General features: G+C 45.1%; 1 protein-coding gene across 1 annotated transcript; it reads right to left on the reverse strand.

Moving 5' to 3' along the window:
• Positions 1–295: 295 nt before the first annotated feature.
• On the reverse strand, positions 296–1,690 carry LOC311038800 (general transcription factor IIH subunit 4-like; the record flags this gene model as incomplete). The annotated part of the gene is made up of 1 exon (XM_084048407.1): positions 296–1,690. The coding sequence occupies one exon, from the start codon at positions 1,688–1,690 to the stop codon at positions 296–298; it is 1,395 nt and encodes a 464-aa protein (XP_083904533.1).
• Between the last annotated feature and the right edge of the window lie 14,499 nt (positions 1,691–16,189).

Genomic DNA, 16,189 nt, shown 5'->3' on the forward strand with positions numbered 1-16,189 from the left:
TTGATTTCCAAGTGGCCACTCTACCTCCTTCCTGAGCCCCCCACCCGGGCATTCTATTTTGTATTTACTTACAAAACACATGTATATAACATTTTAGGAAAGATGCAATACAACCCCAACAGTCCCAAGCTGTTGTCTTGTATTGTGCTGCTGCCGCGGAACAATTACGCCAGGAAATAGAGAAAATTCCTGGATTCAATACATTATTTGGGGAAAAAAAGGAAATGAAAAACTCATCCAGGATAACGGTCCATTAATTTGATTTTGTTTGTATTCCTCCCCTCTGCTCCTCCTATTATGTGTGAGACTTCTGTCGCTTCCAGAATCTCCTGACCTCACTGTGTCCGTGCGGCGTGACCACCATCATCCTGTGAGCAACATTCTGCCACACCAGACAATCCAGGCCCTGGGCTCTGTCCCGCAGAACCTCGAAATCCGCCTGCGAGAGGAACTGGTTATAAAGCACTCCCTCAGTGAACTGTAGCCGATCCCTTTCCAACTCCCACAATTGTATCTGATCCGTAATGGTTGGGGGCAGCAGTGGGTTCTGTTTGAGCATAACGGGGTGTGCCCTGGTCTTAAGAAAGTGGATGATCTGCTGCGCGGTGATACCGTTGGCAATTGCCTGCTGCACCGACTCCCTCGTGAGCTGAGCCACCGCCACGTTCGAAAAGCTGTACAGCATTTCGCTGAAAAGCGCGACCAGAGCTATCTGTAGTTCCGAGTCTGTGTACGCGTAGATGCGGTAGTTGGTTTCCACCACGATAAAGCCTGCATCTCCGGTCCCGGCGGTGGCACCCATCGTCGTGGAAGACGAGGAAGAGTTGGTAGTGACTCCCGCGGCCAGAGTGATGGCCAGTCTGGTGGGATAGTACCTCCTCGACTTCCGCTTCCTCTGGAAGACGAGGCCAAACTCCCGCAAGTGCTGCAGGAAGGTGAACAAGGATTCGCTCATCCCCTCGACGGAGTAATCTCTGCCGGGAGTGGAGAAACTTAGCTGAAACAGAAAGGACAGGATCTCAACAAGGTCCATGCCTCGTGACTGCGCAGTGTCGAGGTACTGAAGGGTGAAGTACCAAAGCTGAGAGGCCGTGTCCAGGAGGAGAAACTGGAAACCATCAGAGGTGATACAAGGGGCTTCTCCTGGCTCACTTCTCATGAGACCTGCCTGCGTGAGCAGTTGGGCCAGGTCCTGGCTGACCGTGGCGCTTGGAGAGCCCACCATGAACTGCAGGATCATCTCCCAGTGTTCCGTGGCATAGCGGTCCAAACTGTCCACATCACGTGCGTGTTGATCGGGGCCCAGACTACTACAATCATTTGCCCACGATTTGCCCCCCCCAAGCAACGCTATCCTCAGGTTGTCTTTGAATACCGGGTTTACAATATGTCCCTGCAGGCCATCCTGCGACCTCTGACTGTGCCAGAGTCGAAGACGCGACAGAACCGAGACACAGTCATCGTGGTCCTTTTGACTGTCCTTTTTCACCCACAAACCCACCGCCGCCTGTGGAAGCGGCTGATCTAGGAACAGCATACGCATCACATAAATCTTTGCTAAGGAGGGCAACTCCCTGTAGACGGCCAGACATGTGGCTGGATGGCTGTACAACTGGTCCAGAATCTCTGGACTCAATTCCTCAAGGTATTCGTGTAGGTTCTTGCATTGTAACTGGACACGCAGGTTCATTTTTCATAAAGGAGAGCGTAAAAATGTAGATAGCGATTGACTAGGACCCGCCACAGGATGATTAAGAACGTAACCAGCGATGTCTGCCACCGTGTTCTCCAAAGGAGGGCTTCGTGTTGTGAGCAGCACAGTCTGGAGTATAAGTCTGGATGATGGTGATTTGTGTTGAGAGGCTACCTGCTGGAATCCTGTATGTTTTACTAAGTACAAGGGGACAACCAGACTTAACCTGGCCCTTCTCTGAGACTGCAATTATTTATATATATTCTATTTGGCTCTTGTCACCCCAATGATGTCATAATGAGTGAGCTATATCCATAAATGGAGTTCCAGATCGACAGGGATTGAGTTGTTCATTTTTGCAATTTAATCAGTGGCAAAAGAGTAGAAGCAACTCATTAGATTCACACAGATGCCCCCCCCCCTCTCTCTCTGCCTCTGTTGAACACATTGGTATCATTTGTGTATGTGTATGTGTGATATCAATGTGCCCGATGGACCTAATCATATATCACTTTTAAGAAAATAACAATTTCACACTGAAAATGCTGAGTTTTAAATAAAGCGATAAATTGCAGGCTTGTTTCACGTTTTCAGGTTGAATCTCCTCATTCTCTCCTCTCTCTCCTCTTCTCTCTCCTTCCCTCTCTCCTCTCTTTATCGCCATCAGTCAGCAACTCTGGTGATTTGACCAAGCTCCCCCCCCGTCTCTCTCTCTCTCTCTCTCTCTCTCTCTCTCTCTCTCTCTCTCTCTCTCTCTCTCTCTCTCTCTCTATTTTCTCTATTTTCTCTCTCTCTCTCTCCATTCTCTCCTTAACCTTCCTGGCTCTCTCTCTTTCCATCACTCTGTTCCCTCTGCAGTATCCCTGCAGTTCCATCAGTCACACATGTGTGCGCGCGCACGCACGCACACACTCACGCACGCACACAAGTGGTGAAGCAGGCAGCAGCTACACTCACTCAGCGATGTGGGGGTTTGTCGTGAGAGAAGACAGGTTGACTTTGTGATCCGCACGTACACCAAACCTGGCTATCAATTAATGCACAGCTGTGAGAAGCCCGACGGGGAATTAATTATTTTTTCGAATGTGTTAAATGTATTCAAATATAGTAGTAGATCATTTTTACTAGTGGATTTAACCAATTAAAAGAGAGAGAGAGAGAGAGAGAGAGAGAGAGAGAGAGAGAGAGAGAGAGAGAGAGAGAGAGAGAGAGAGAGAGAGAGAGAGAGAGAGAGAGAGAGAGAGAGAGAGAGAGAGAGAGAGAGAGAGAGAGAGAGAGAGAGAGAGAGAGAGAGAGAGAGAGAGAGAGAGAGAGAGAGAGAGAGAGAGAGAGAGAGAGAGAGAGAGAGAGAGAGAGAGAGAGAGAGAGAGTCCTCTCCTCTCCTGCCTTGTCGGGAATCTGACAAAGCCTCAGACCAGGTCTTAAAGTACCCTGAGTTGCACGCACGCACGCACACACACACACACACACACACCTCATTCCCTTGCTTGAGGACAGTGTATCAGGGGGTACAGAGCAGCTGTCTGCGGTTTAACCCCTTGGCAGCTCCTCCCGGTGTTGTGTCAAAGTGTCCTTGAGCATGACACTGCTGCTTGCTGCTGATGAGCACATTGGTGTCTTCTGTCTGAAAGAATCAGACTGGAGTTTAAAAAAGACATTTAACAAGTTGGACTAAAAACGTTTAGTCAGTTGTTAAAAACGGATATGGTGAATTTACTCCTTAACCCATTGACCTGAAGCCGATTCTACAAATGTCTTCTATCCCAACAGTTTTCTGAAAAATGTTTCTATATCCGTGGTGCTCAAACTTTTTCATGTCAAGGACCACCAAAATGATATGTATTTGGCCGCCAACCCCATCTCAAAATGTTTTGTTCCAGGGACCCCCAGAAGCAAAGATTTGAGTTAAAAATGTTCGCTTTAAAATAATATATATTCAATTTGCACACATGTTCACGATTTTTCAAAAATAGCAGATCTACAATCTCTATATGAGCTTGTATATCTGCTATTTTTGAATAGCCAAAGTGTAAAATAATGCTTTTTAGCTCAAATAAAAAAATGACATAGTTGCATTCCAGTATATACTTCACTGTACAATGAATAGCAAAAATGGCTGATCTACCATGTCTTGGATTTACAAGGAGCTTGTAGATCTGATCTTTTTGAAGATTTTATAATACTAGACCGGCGGCACTGGCCTACTCACAGTCGGGAATGATGCAAGTCGGAAACAATTCAAGTTGTGAATGCATGCCCCGCCCAGTTTTGTGTTACCCGTTGTCCCCGTGGTCATAGTACGAGTACCTGTTGTACCCGTCTGTCTGTCTGTGTCCTTTTTATGCCCATATATGGGCATACCGATCGGATCGGTGGTTCTGACAAGCGGAACTCCATGAATGCCTATATACAGTATGGACGTAGCGGTCGGATCGGCGATGCAAGTCTGGAACAATGCAAATTGGTAGTGCGTGCCACACCCCGTTATGCAATACCTGTTGTACCTGTCTGTCTGTGTCCGTTTTATGTCATCAGTATATGGCGCCGATCCAACCACAATTGTTCTGGACAATTGGATGTCCATTTATGCCTATATATGGGCACAGTGGCTGGATTAGCGGTTCTGGATGACCGAATTTACGACCGAATCGACGCCATGCACTCAACTCCCTTGGGTCGTCAGCGACGTGCGCACCGAATTTGAAGTCGGTCGTTCGGACGGAGATATAGGTGAACAGACGTTCGTACAGAGATTCCGTGTTTTTATTGCAAGATTTCGAAGAGAAGTAGACCAAATCACAACGAACTACATGGCTAAGCACGTAGCTTGTCTTGGGGCTCCTTCTGACTTTGGAGCCACCTCCAATGGAGCTTTCGGCTCCTTTTATCTCCTCTTCTAGCCATCAGAAACAATGCATCTCCACCATGCCCCGCGTCCGAACATTGTGAATGGAGAAAGACAAAAGGAGAAAGAGAGGGGGAGGGGGGGGGGGGGTGTCCGTTCATGGGACCCAAGAGAGTAGATTATATGAGAAAAGGAGAGGCTAGAAAGAGGGAGAGAGAAAGAGAGAATTCTCCTTGAGAAGCCTGCATTTTCTTGCTACAATGTAGCCACAATTATCCACGGCACAAATGGCCAGTTCCTAATCCCCCCCATTAGTGTGTGAAGTAATAATCTCACAATAATCTGATCTGGGAACAGAGGATATTGTTAACATCTGCTGCCCCGGCAAAATCATTTAATGCATAATAAGCAATTACAGTTAATGCTTTGTTGTCGCAGCACACAAAAAGTTAACCGCTATAAGCCTCATTTCCTACTGCTCGGTCACGAGCAGTGCTAATTCATATTAGCATTGGCAGAGACTACATTTCCTGTGTGCGAATCCCCCTGTCACAGGCTTAAAACCGATTTATACTCAGTTCTGCCCAGCGTTGTGCCCCGAAAACAGCCGACCGAAACAGCAGCTTGTAGATCGGCGTTTTTTGGGCACAATGCGCAGCCAAGTATAAACCAGGCATTAGTGAGGCATTCCCATTAGCCTGGAACACACACACACACACACACACACACACACACACACACACACACACACACACACACACACACACACACACACACACACACACACACACACACAGCGCCTAGATTTCCATTAACCTGTGGGAGCTCATGTGCTGCTGGGAGGAGAACCTTAATTTGCAGCCCACTGTGGCTCCGGCAGATGAAGGTCGTTAACAAATACCTAATTACCGCTTCCTTTAGTGTGGTTGTGTAGGCGTGTGTGTGTGTGTGTGTGTGTGTGTGTGTGTGCACGTGGGCCTGAACTTCATCAAGTCCAAAATGTATGTGTGCACGTGCGCGCGTGTGTGTGTGTACTGCAGATCAGCGTTGAACTCGCTGTCATCTATTTGATGCAGTGCGTTCACGTGCACACGCCTCGATGTGATGTTTGAACAGTGAATCATCCTCATGCTGAGACAATTTCACACTCGAGATCTCACACAAAACAATATGTCAGTGTGGACTTTGGAGGTATGGGAGAATGGGAGCGTGCGTGAATATGTGCGCATGTAAGTGAGTGAGTGAGTGAATGAATGAATGAATGAATTTGTCTGAAGACCCATCCCCTACGGGACTAAAAGACACCAAAAAACATTATTAATATACAATGTTACATTCAGCTATCAATAGCTGACGCAATTTACACAAAGAAAGAAGTGTGTGTGTGTGTGTGTGTGTGTGTGTGTGTGTGTGTGTGTGTGTGTGTGTGTGCGTGCGTGCGCGTGCGTGCGTGTGCGTGCGTGCGTGCGTGCGTGCGTGCGTGCGTGCGTGCGTGCGTGCGTGCGTGTATGTGCGCGCGTGTGTGTCTGTTCATTTGGTGGAGAAGTCTCAAATGCAGCCATTTGATTTAATATTTGGTAGCAGTTATGCCAACAGAATGATGTTGTTTTAGATGAGCTACTGGAAAGCAGTGACTTTGAAACAACTTTATCGCAATGAAGCTGTCTGCGTGCTGGTCCGTATGTCACTCTGTCTGCAGATCTGTCCACCAAATGGTGCTGTAGCTGAGTTGTGCACACCTTTAGGTTGTCTTGTTTTCAATGTTCTTCTGTTTACGGTTTAATGTAGAAAACAAAAAACGAGCACTCTCAGTCTGTATATAATGCAGTTTGCCAGGTGCACGGCTCGCGAAGATTCACAGTAAGAAAGTAATAGCGAGCACTCTGAAGTCCTTCTGGTATACTTTTAATTCATATGTGCACGGATAGACACAGCAAACACGGACGTGTTTCGCCGTCAAGCCTTCATACACTGAGGAAGGCTTGACGCCGAAACGCGTCCGTGTTTGCTGAGTCTGTCCGTGCGCATAGGAATTAAAAGTGCTAGAAGGACTTCGGAGTGCTGGCTATTACTTTCATACAGTGTAATGTACTACGTGAAGGCATTTTTCACCTTGTTTCATCATTGCGTCCACACATCCAGAGACACAGTGTAAACCAACTGACTGGTCTGACAGCAGTGTGTGTTTTTCATTGTATACATTTATGTAGTAGCTGCATCCTTTTGTGGAGTTTTAATTTTAGAACTGAACACTTTAAAGGTGTTTTAAACAAGTTCATCACTTTAAGATGCATGCAGCATCCCACACCTTGAGGTGAGAGCCAGGCCAATGTTAATTGAAACCCATTAATGTAATTGAGGGTATACTGTATAGATAACCTATCTACTCTTTTCTCCAGGCATGATAGAGTGTTCTCAGTTCCACCCCCCCCCCCCCCCCCTGCTTCTGTGTTCCCACTTCCCACACAGAGGCACTGTGGTAATAGCAAAGTAAGAAAGCGTGCTGTTGCTCCTAAACAGACACGGTGCATTTGATACCACAATGGTGGCCTGCTTTGTAGGTTTGGCAACAAAGGGACTCTAATTTAGTTCTCTGCCTTCTAAACTGTGAAACCCCGGTGTTTGGATTTACATGCATCGGTTAAAGATATTTTGAGAAGAAAAACAACCCAGAACCAATCATTTTAAATCAGCAGCATCAGTTTATTATTTATTTATTGTGTGTCAGTCTCTGGAATGAAAGAAACAGTAGGTCTGAGCTAATTATCATTGGTCGTTAAAAGTGCTGTGCAGTGCAGTTTCTCTGTGCAGAGAATAAACCCTTTACTTCCTCAGCTTTCTGCTTTCTGTGTTGTCAAAACATCTTCAGCAACAACATTTTGGGGAGAGAGGCATTCACTAGTAGAGCATATATATGTTTCACAATCGCATAGGTCATAAGTCTATCTGGGATGGTTCATGGTTAATAATCCAAATGTTCTTTTCGCAGAAACTCACTGTTATGCTCTATTCAGGTGCAGCATAATGGGCTCTGCTCCATGACCTAACTGACAACATATGGACGGACGGACGGACAGACAGACAGACAGAGAGTCAGACAGACAGACAGAGAGTCAGACAGACAGACAGAGAGACAGACAGAAGGAGAGTGAGACAGAGAGACTGCACTTTCACATCTCCCATCCCTCCAGCTTTTTTCTCTGTGCTCTCTCTTCCTGTTGCTTTCAGTTTAACTGTCTCTCTCTCTCGCTCTCCCTCTCTGCAGTATATCTCTCTTCTTCCCTCCCTGTCTGTCATTCTGTCTCTCATAATCACCCCTTCACTATCTCTGTCCAATTTCTTCTTGCCCTCTTGTCCGTTGTTCCTCTGTATCTTATTCAGCTGCACACTGCCTATCGTCACTCTGGGACAGAAACCAAAATCGTTACTTTTCTGGAAATGGAAGAAATAACCTGTTCCAATGTAATTATTTGTTAGTCACACGCTCTTGTTAATACTTTTCATTGGTTAATACAAAAAAAGTGCAAGGTTTCTGTACGACAGCAAAGATGTGTCCCTTCACTGTTCCTTCTGTACCTCTCTATTTTTCCTCTTATTCAATCATTCAACTGCATTTTTGCTGTCAGATTGAAAACTATTGTCCAAAGCTATTACTTTTCAGAAAGGGGAAAAGATAAGCTGTGTAGTTATTATTTAGTCTCAAGCTTTTGTTAATACTTTTCATTGGTTCAATATTTCTAAAAAACAAAGATTACGTTCACTGTCATTTTAAAAAGAAAAATAGCCGATCTACAAGCTCAAAATGTGACGCATTGTGAGCTTAGATCGCCTATTTTGTGTGACACTACAGTAGTATGACGAAGTAGGGCATTCATTGACGAAAAAACAACAAACACGAAAAGGTTTCTGACACAAGCGGAACTCCATGAAGACACAAGGTTTCTGCCCAACAGTGAAGATAATGTTTTTTCGATGTTCCTCCATGTTAGACTGGCCCCCTACTGACCCTTATAAAACACAGATCAGACCTACAGTATGGATTATTGATAACACAGGGAATCAATCAGTCACCCTGACCAGAGCTTTAATTACAGTGATGAATTATTTGATGAATCCATGGGAAGTGGAGCTCATTGATCCACTCGGCTATAACTGAATGTTATGCTGCATTCATACTGGCAGATGCAAAGCTATTGATTGATTGAATACTTTATTAACACATCGGGTGCCAAACACGGTCTGAATCGTGTGTTTACATAGTGGCGGTTCCGAAGCTTCGGTGCCGAACACGGTCTGAACCGTGATTTCATTCTTTTTGTTTTTTTCGTTTTTCTCCGCGCGGGCGGGGCTAGAGCAGCTCTGGGAGCACCCATTGTAATCCTGCGAAGGAAGTGCCAGATCGCTCACCGGAAACACATTTTTTTTCCCCATCCGCTTCCTGTCTATTTCCTACTTTGAAACGCCTATATCTCCGAATCTGTTTACTGTGGGGAAAAACGGTCATGCACGATGCGCGATCCCCCCCCCGTTGTAACCCGCGAGGGGAATGTTATGGTTCCAGGCAGTAGCCAGGCTCATGGCAGAACATGAATCGATGCTTTTTTTTGCGTGGATTTGCTTGTAACGCACGCGGAAACGTTAAACAGCAAAGCGCAGTCAATGGGGAGAATGCTGGCACCCACGGTAAGTTGTTATGAAAAAATGCTGGCACCCGATGTGTTAAAAAGGATAACACAAAAAAGGCCTGGGGACCAATTGTTTCCATTGTGGTTCTATGTATTCAATGAATCAACTAATCAACTAAATGTACACAATAATACATGTCATCAACAAATACAAACACTATTATGCAAGGAGAAGAAGGATAAACAACGGGGGACCGTACCTATGTTCCCCGCTTTCCTAGGGAGAGCGGGGAACATAGGACCTAACCTAAACCTAACCCTAACCTTAGTGGGGGACCCCAATAAGGGCAGTTAATGACACCTTTCGATGGGAATTTACATTTACCTCCCCTTGTGGTCTCCTGATAGATTTTTTTCACGCCAATTGGCTCTATTCACAGCAGCCACATTATCACTTCCTTCACAGGTGTTACCGATGATACTAATGAAGGCTGTTCCATTTAGTGAGCCACAGTGGTCCTCAGACTTCTTAATTTCCATGAACCCCATAACTCTGAGAGGTTACATTTGTACACTCTCAGAGTTTCACACCCGTCAAGGGTCCATTTGGAGGGTTTCCAGTGAGCCAACATGCACAATATCCGTCACCCTGTTCCTTTTAATCCCAGGCTTTATATTTTTCTCGCTCGTCGGACGCACGCTGACATCAGTGAGCGAGGCAGCGACAGATACTGTATGTTGGGTCATCTTTTGTAGCTGCCAGTGAGAATGTAGCATTAGAGACACATTATTGGATCTATTGCTGAGGTGTCGGCCTCATTGTGTGTGTGTGTGTGTGTGTGTGTGTGTGTGTGTGTGTGTGTGTGTGTGTGTGTGTGTGTGTGTGTGTGTGTGTGTGTGTTTTCATGCACGAGACAGTGAGTTGCCACTGAGGTCAGCTGTGTGTGTTATTTTAAAGAGTGGACTTGAGATTGTATTGCTTGTCAAGTTGCACATTTTTCCCACATATAAGAATGTCATTTAACTGTAAGTAACCACTTAAACCCTCTATTCTCAGTGAATTCTTTAGTTGCAACTGTACTTTGTCTGCTCTTGTATCCTTCTACGCTGAATCTCGACCTTGTAGATCGGCCATGTCTGGCGAATGTTGTGTTACTATTTGAGAGAGGAACTGGAATTGAAGCCCAACTGACCTGCAAACAACCCTCTCCTTGAATTGCAGCTCATATGAGAGAGAGAGAGAGAGAGAGAGAGAGAGAGAGAGAGAGAGAGAGAGAGAGAGAGAGAGAGAGAGAGAGAGAGAGAGAGAGAGAGAGAGAGAGAGAGAGAGAGAGAGAGAGAGAGAGAGAGAGAGAGAGAGAGAGAGAGAGAGAGAGAGAGAGAGAGAGAGAGAGAGAGAGAGAGAGAGAGAGAGAGAGAGAGAGGAATTTCAGTAGGCAAACAGATGATCTTTGAACTTGTGAAATTGTGAACACGTTGCAGCCATCTGCCTGACCTGAGAGATGCAAAGCAACAAGAATAATAACTATAATAACAACAATATAATAACAGCCATCATCCATGTAAACCTGTGATCTCTAACCTAAAAGTTTGCCCCTCACCTCTAATCAAAGTTAGGCACCAATTGTTCCGGCCTGGCGTAAATAATAAGAATGGCGTGTGTGTGTGTGTGTGTGTGTGTGTGTGTGTGTGTGTGTGCGTGCGTGCGTATATACTTTTTGAAAACAACTTGGGCTTGTCCTGCAACACATTGTCAAACAGTTGTGGATTTGTTGACAGAAATTACTGTATGCTGAATCATTGTTGACAGAAATCAGGCCAAGTCCAAGACGTGCGAATAGTTCTCTATCCTCCAAGACGTGCCACAAGCATTCTACGTTTATGTCTGTGTATGCGTGGCGTGCGAGCGTACACACACACACACACACACACACACACACACACACACACACACACACACACACACACACACACACACACACACACACACACACACACACACACACACACACACACACACACACACACACACATGGAACATGGAACACATACAGGATAAACAAGTCAAATTGGAAGTGATGAAACAAATAAATGAGCGGACACAATTGGAACTGGAACACAAGTTCTCTCTCCTGATTAGTAACCCACCTGATTGTCCGTTTACTAAATAGCTGGAGAGACGAGAAGACCTCGTTTACTGAACAAACAGTCCATAACAATGATTGCTATCAGAACAGACAAAACAAAAAGCAAAAAGATATATATTAAAAAAAGGGACAGAGCAATGCAAAACAGCTCCTCTTCCACAACTGTATGTGCCAAAGCATCTAATTCCTGATTCCTAGAAGTTTCAATTCTTAGAGAGATCTCGTCCTTTTCAGCAATACCTGCCCCGACACCGTTCAGTTGGTTGTAGAGTTCTCTATTCTCCTGTATGACGCTACTTAGTTCCTGGTGGGTATCACTGAACGCACATTCCTGCTCTGCTTTCATTCCAATATGAATGAAGGGAGCCTTTTAAGGGTGGCAATCTGCTTGTCGTTCCCTTGGGGCCCAGATCACAGATTTTTTTGCGAGATGTTATTTTTCTGTTGCTTGTTAGAAGTCATGGCTGCCAGTTCCCACCTGGCGTCATGTGAGAGCCCCGACCGGTCCAAACCATACTGAATAGATGCTAACTTACATAACGTCTTTAGACTGGGTCTTAAGTCGAAGATATACAGTTCTGAGTATCCTCCAAAGATAACACGATCTCCCACCATGCAACAGCACATGCTACACATCTGACAGGGGGCCAAGCCCTTGGTCGCAATCCTCTTCCAGGACAAGATCTCTGGGTTGAATTTCCACAGATTATTGGAGTTGTAGCCACCAAATATGTACAGCTCTCCGTTGTCGGCAAATGCTGAATGACTCTTGCATCCTTCCGGATGAATGTGTGCAGAAGGCGTCCTCAGCCAGCAGTTGGTGTCCGTGTCAAACACTCTGATCTTTTTGTATTCGTCCTCGTCCTTGTCCCCTCGGCCCCCAAACACAAACATCTTTTTCCCGACAATGGTGGCGGAGTGACACGTCGAAGCAGGTGGCACAGTGCCTCTGGTGTCGATTAAAGACCAGGTCATTGTGGCGGCGTCTAACTTATGGATGCTGTTCAAATATCTCAGCTTGTTGAATCCTCCATAGATATACATAACCCTCCCTAGAACGCAGGCCGAGTGGTATTTCCTCACCTCTGGGACAGTCCCGGAAACAATGGGCTTGAACCACCTGTGAGTGTCGACGTCGAACGCATAAAGCACGGTCCAGTACTTGCTGTTGGAAGTGTACCCTCCCCAGATGTAGATGATGTCTTCTATCAGCACGGCTGTGTAGCCAGTGCGGTCAGGGGGAACCTCAAGGGGACGTTCTCCTTTTTTAGTTGTCGCCGGGGGCAAATTCATCCAGCGCAAAGAGACTGTGTTGAGTATGTGTACCTCAATCTGACCACTCCTGTTCATAAAATCCACATTGTACATGTAGGGCACTCCAAAAGAGTACAGCTTGTCCCCAACTGGCACAGCTCGGTGTATTTCTGGTCCTCCCTTCAGATGCACTGTCCACCAAAACATATTATTTCTCTGAGAAACTCTTCCTCTCTCTCTCTCTCTCTGTCTTTAACTCTCTCTGGACATCTAGTCATCTTCTACACCTCAAACGACTTATATAGGCCCGATGTGACGTCACACATGACGCCCACAGTGGTCATGTCTTATTTTAAGGTCCTTGTACTGAGCATTGATCGGTAGGCTATTTGGAGAGAGTAGCTCTGCTCACTATTCTTTATTCTCGTAAAAACTTTGGACCACTCTAGCTAGCTCTGTCATACTTTCACCTAGAAGCTTTGCGTTAACTGTAAAATGCTCGTCTTGTTTGGGAATATCGGGGACGCTTTGACACTTTTTTTCTTTTTTTTACACTAGGCTCAAGATCGACCCACAATGTTTTTCCAGGTACAAATGGTTTAATTATTCCATACACGTTTTGTGACTCTAAATACTTTCACAGAGCTAGAAAATGGAGCTAGAACAGCTAGAACATACTGAATGTATTAATACATAATACATTCATATTTCGTTTTTAATATTAGACTTTAATACTTCCCCATTTGCTTCGAAACTCTTAGCTGATAGCTGAACATCAAAATGTTCAACTATCCTAGCACTTGATCTGAACAGGGCCAGGTCTCTCTCTCTCTCCATTTCTCTCGCACACACACACGCGCATGCGCACGCACGCACACACACGCACGCACGCACGCACATTGTGTTGGCATGTGGGGGACTAAACAGCCAATATTCCAATTTACTGACTCTAATTTGAATTGTGCTCTTATCATTTGCAACAGGGTGTCAAACTCATTTTCGGGTTAGTCACGGCCTGTACTGGGTAAAGTGAGATAAATACTGGTCGCACCATTGCGCCATTGCGAACGCACACAGACATTTTTTTTTCTTTTCAAAGTGTTCTCCTCTGACTCAATCTCTGCTATATACAAAATGTTTCACTCTATGAATTTAGTTTCTTAGATTTGTGATCGGAGTTTTGATGCAAGATAAAACTAAAGAAAATGCTATATTGGTCTTTTTGATAGCCCCACCATTGCTATGAATAAACCATTTGAAATGGAGTATTAGCACTGTTGACAAGTAACAGACAAACAGAACATCAGCATTCCTTCTATTTATTGAGGCAAGTTTCACCTCTGTGAAAGTCTGTGTGCGTGGATGCGTGCGTGTGTCTGTGCGTGCGTGCATGTGTGTCAGCGTGACGCTAACCATTATAGCTTAAATGCTTTGCTTTTTCACAGTGAAGACGATTCTGAAACTCACTTTTCAGTTGTTGTAGCTCTCTCTCCATGGCATATTGTAATTATTCTGTGAGAGACTGCAAAGAGGTGGAATTACCTTGGTCTTTCTGGGATACATGGACAGACTGGTTGACTGGAGTCCTGCACAGTGGGTTGTTCATTGTCACTCACCATCTATTTGTTTAAAACAAAAAATACCACATGAACCCAAGTGTCCCTATTCTGGGGGGCGAATATTCGGCGAAAATAGCCGATCTACAAGTAATCTGTTTTCCCACACGTGCTGAGTTAAGGAGACTCTGATGAAATAAACCTCAGCTCTGGAAGTGGAAAAATGTTTAATATGTATATCTAATCTTCCTCCTCTACTAATATCCACCTCCCCTCCATTATCTCTCTCTCTCTCTCTCTCTCTCTCGTTTACCCCTCCTCCCCTTATCCTCATTCAGTTCCACCACAGCCCTCTTACACAATTGTGTGTGTGTGGGTGTGGGTGTGGGTGTGTGTGTGTGTGTGTGTGTGTGTGTGTGTGTGTGTGTGTAATAGAATGTTCATTCGTACTGGTTGTTGTTCACGTGAATGCCTGAATTCCCGCAGGCATGAGCATGTCTGCATGAATGCATGGTTGTATGATCGATAGTGTGCGAGTGTCTTTATGGGAAAGAGTGTATGCGCCACTATGGCAGTGAGAGAGAGTCTAAGAGTGTGTTTTTTGTGTGTGCGTGCGTGTGCGTGCAGAGGGGATTGGTCTGCAGTCTCTCTTCTGGTGTGCACAGTAGCTGAAGCCCATATTTCCCTTCGCCACCTGATTTGACAGGTCGCACACACACAAACACACGCTCATGCGGTTTTGATTATGTTTTACTCGCTGTGTGAGACCACACAGCACAGGCCTTTGAACACACACACAGGACATTACTGAGAAATATTGACTGCTAACACCTCTAAACCTAATGTGTGTGTGTGTGTGTGTGTGTGTGTGTGTGTGTGTGTGTGTGTGTGTGTGTGTGTGTGTGTGTGTGTGTGTGCGTGTGCGTGTGTGTGTATTACTATACTTGCGAGGACCAAGTATAGTAGAATTTGAAGAAATCTACATTGTGAGGACCGTTTTTCTGGTCCTCACAAGACAAATGGCTGTTTTATAGTTAAAAAAAACAAGAGAGAGATACGTTTACAGAAAAACATTCAGGTTAGGATTAGACATTTAGAGGTTAGGTTTAGGGATTGGAATTAGAGTTAAACATGATTTATACTTAGTTGCGCGCCAGTGTCATGCACCGAAAAACAGCCGATCTATAAGCTCACAACGCGTCGCAGTTGTGGGCTTGTAGGTCTGCTGTTTTTCGGCTTTAGGCTTACGGTTAAAAGTGCCAAAATATATGTATTTTTAAATGATATTCATAAAATCGCTTTCCTAAAGCGTTGATGTCCTCACAAGTATAGTAATACAAACGTGTGTGTGTGTGTGTGTGTGTGTGTGTGTGTGCACGCGCGTCCGTATGTAGGACCCTGTAGTTTTGTGTTGAATAATTGTGCATGGAACAGCGAGTCAGCTGTCTCTGTGTGTGTGTGTGTGTGTGTGTGTGTGTGTGTGTGTGTGTGTGTGTGTGTGTGTGTGTGTGTGTGTGTGTGTGTGTGTGTGTGTGTGTGTGTGTGTGTGTGTGTGTGTGTGTGTGTGTGTGTGTGTGTGTGTGTGTGTGTGTGTGTGTTATTTGGAGGAGTGGACTTGAGATTGTATTGCTTGTCAAGTTGCACATTTTTCCCACTCATCAGATTGTCATTTAACTGTAACCACTTAAATCCTCTATTCTCAGTGAATTCTTGAGTTGAAATTGTACTCCGTCTCTTCTTGTATCCTTCTACGCTGAATCTCGACCTTGTAGATCGGCTATTTCTGGCTAATGTTGTGTTACTAGTTGAGAGAGGAACTGGAATTGAAGCCCAAATGACCTTCAAACAACCCTCCCCTTGAATTGTAGCTCATCTCCACATCATACTCCTTTACTCAGCAGGAGGGTCAGTTGGACTGTTTGCAGTCACATTTACGGAAATAATTGGCTGGACCCGACTCACTGAAGCAATACTCCTGATTGTTTACTGAATATTCTCTCTCTCTCTCTCTCTCTCTCTCTCTCTCTCTCTCTCTCTCTCTCTCTCTCTCTCTCTCTCTCTCTCTCTCC

The sequence above is a fragment of the Gymnoscopelus microlampas genome, assembly GCF_963454915.1.
Source record: "Gymnoscopelus microlampas genome assembly, chromosome: 22".
Classification (NCBI taxonomy): domain Eukaryota; kingdom Metazoa; phylum Chordata; class Actinopteri; order Myctophiformes; family Myctophidae; genus Gymnoscopelus; species Gymnoscopelus microlampas.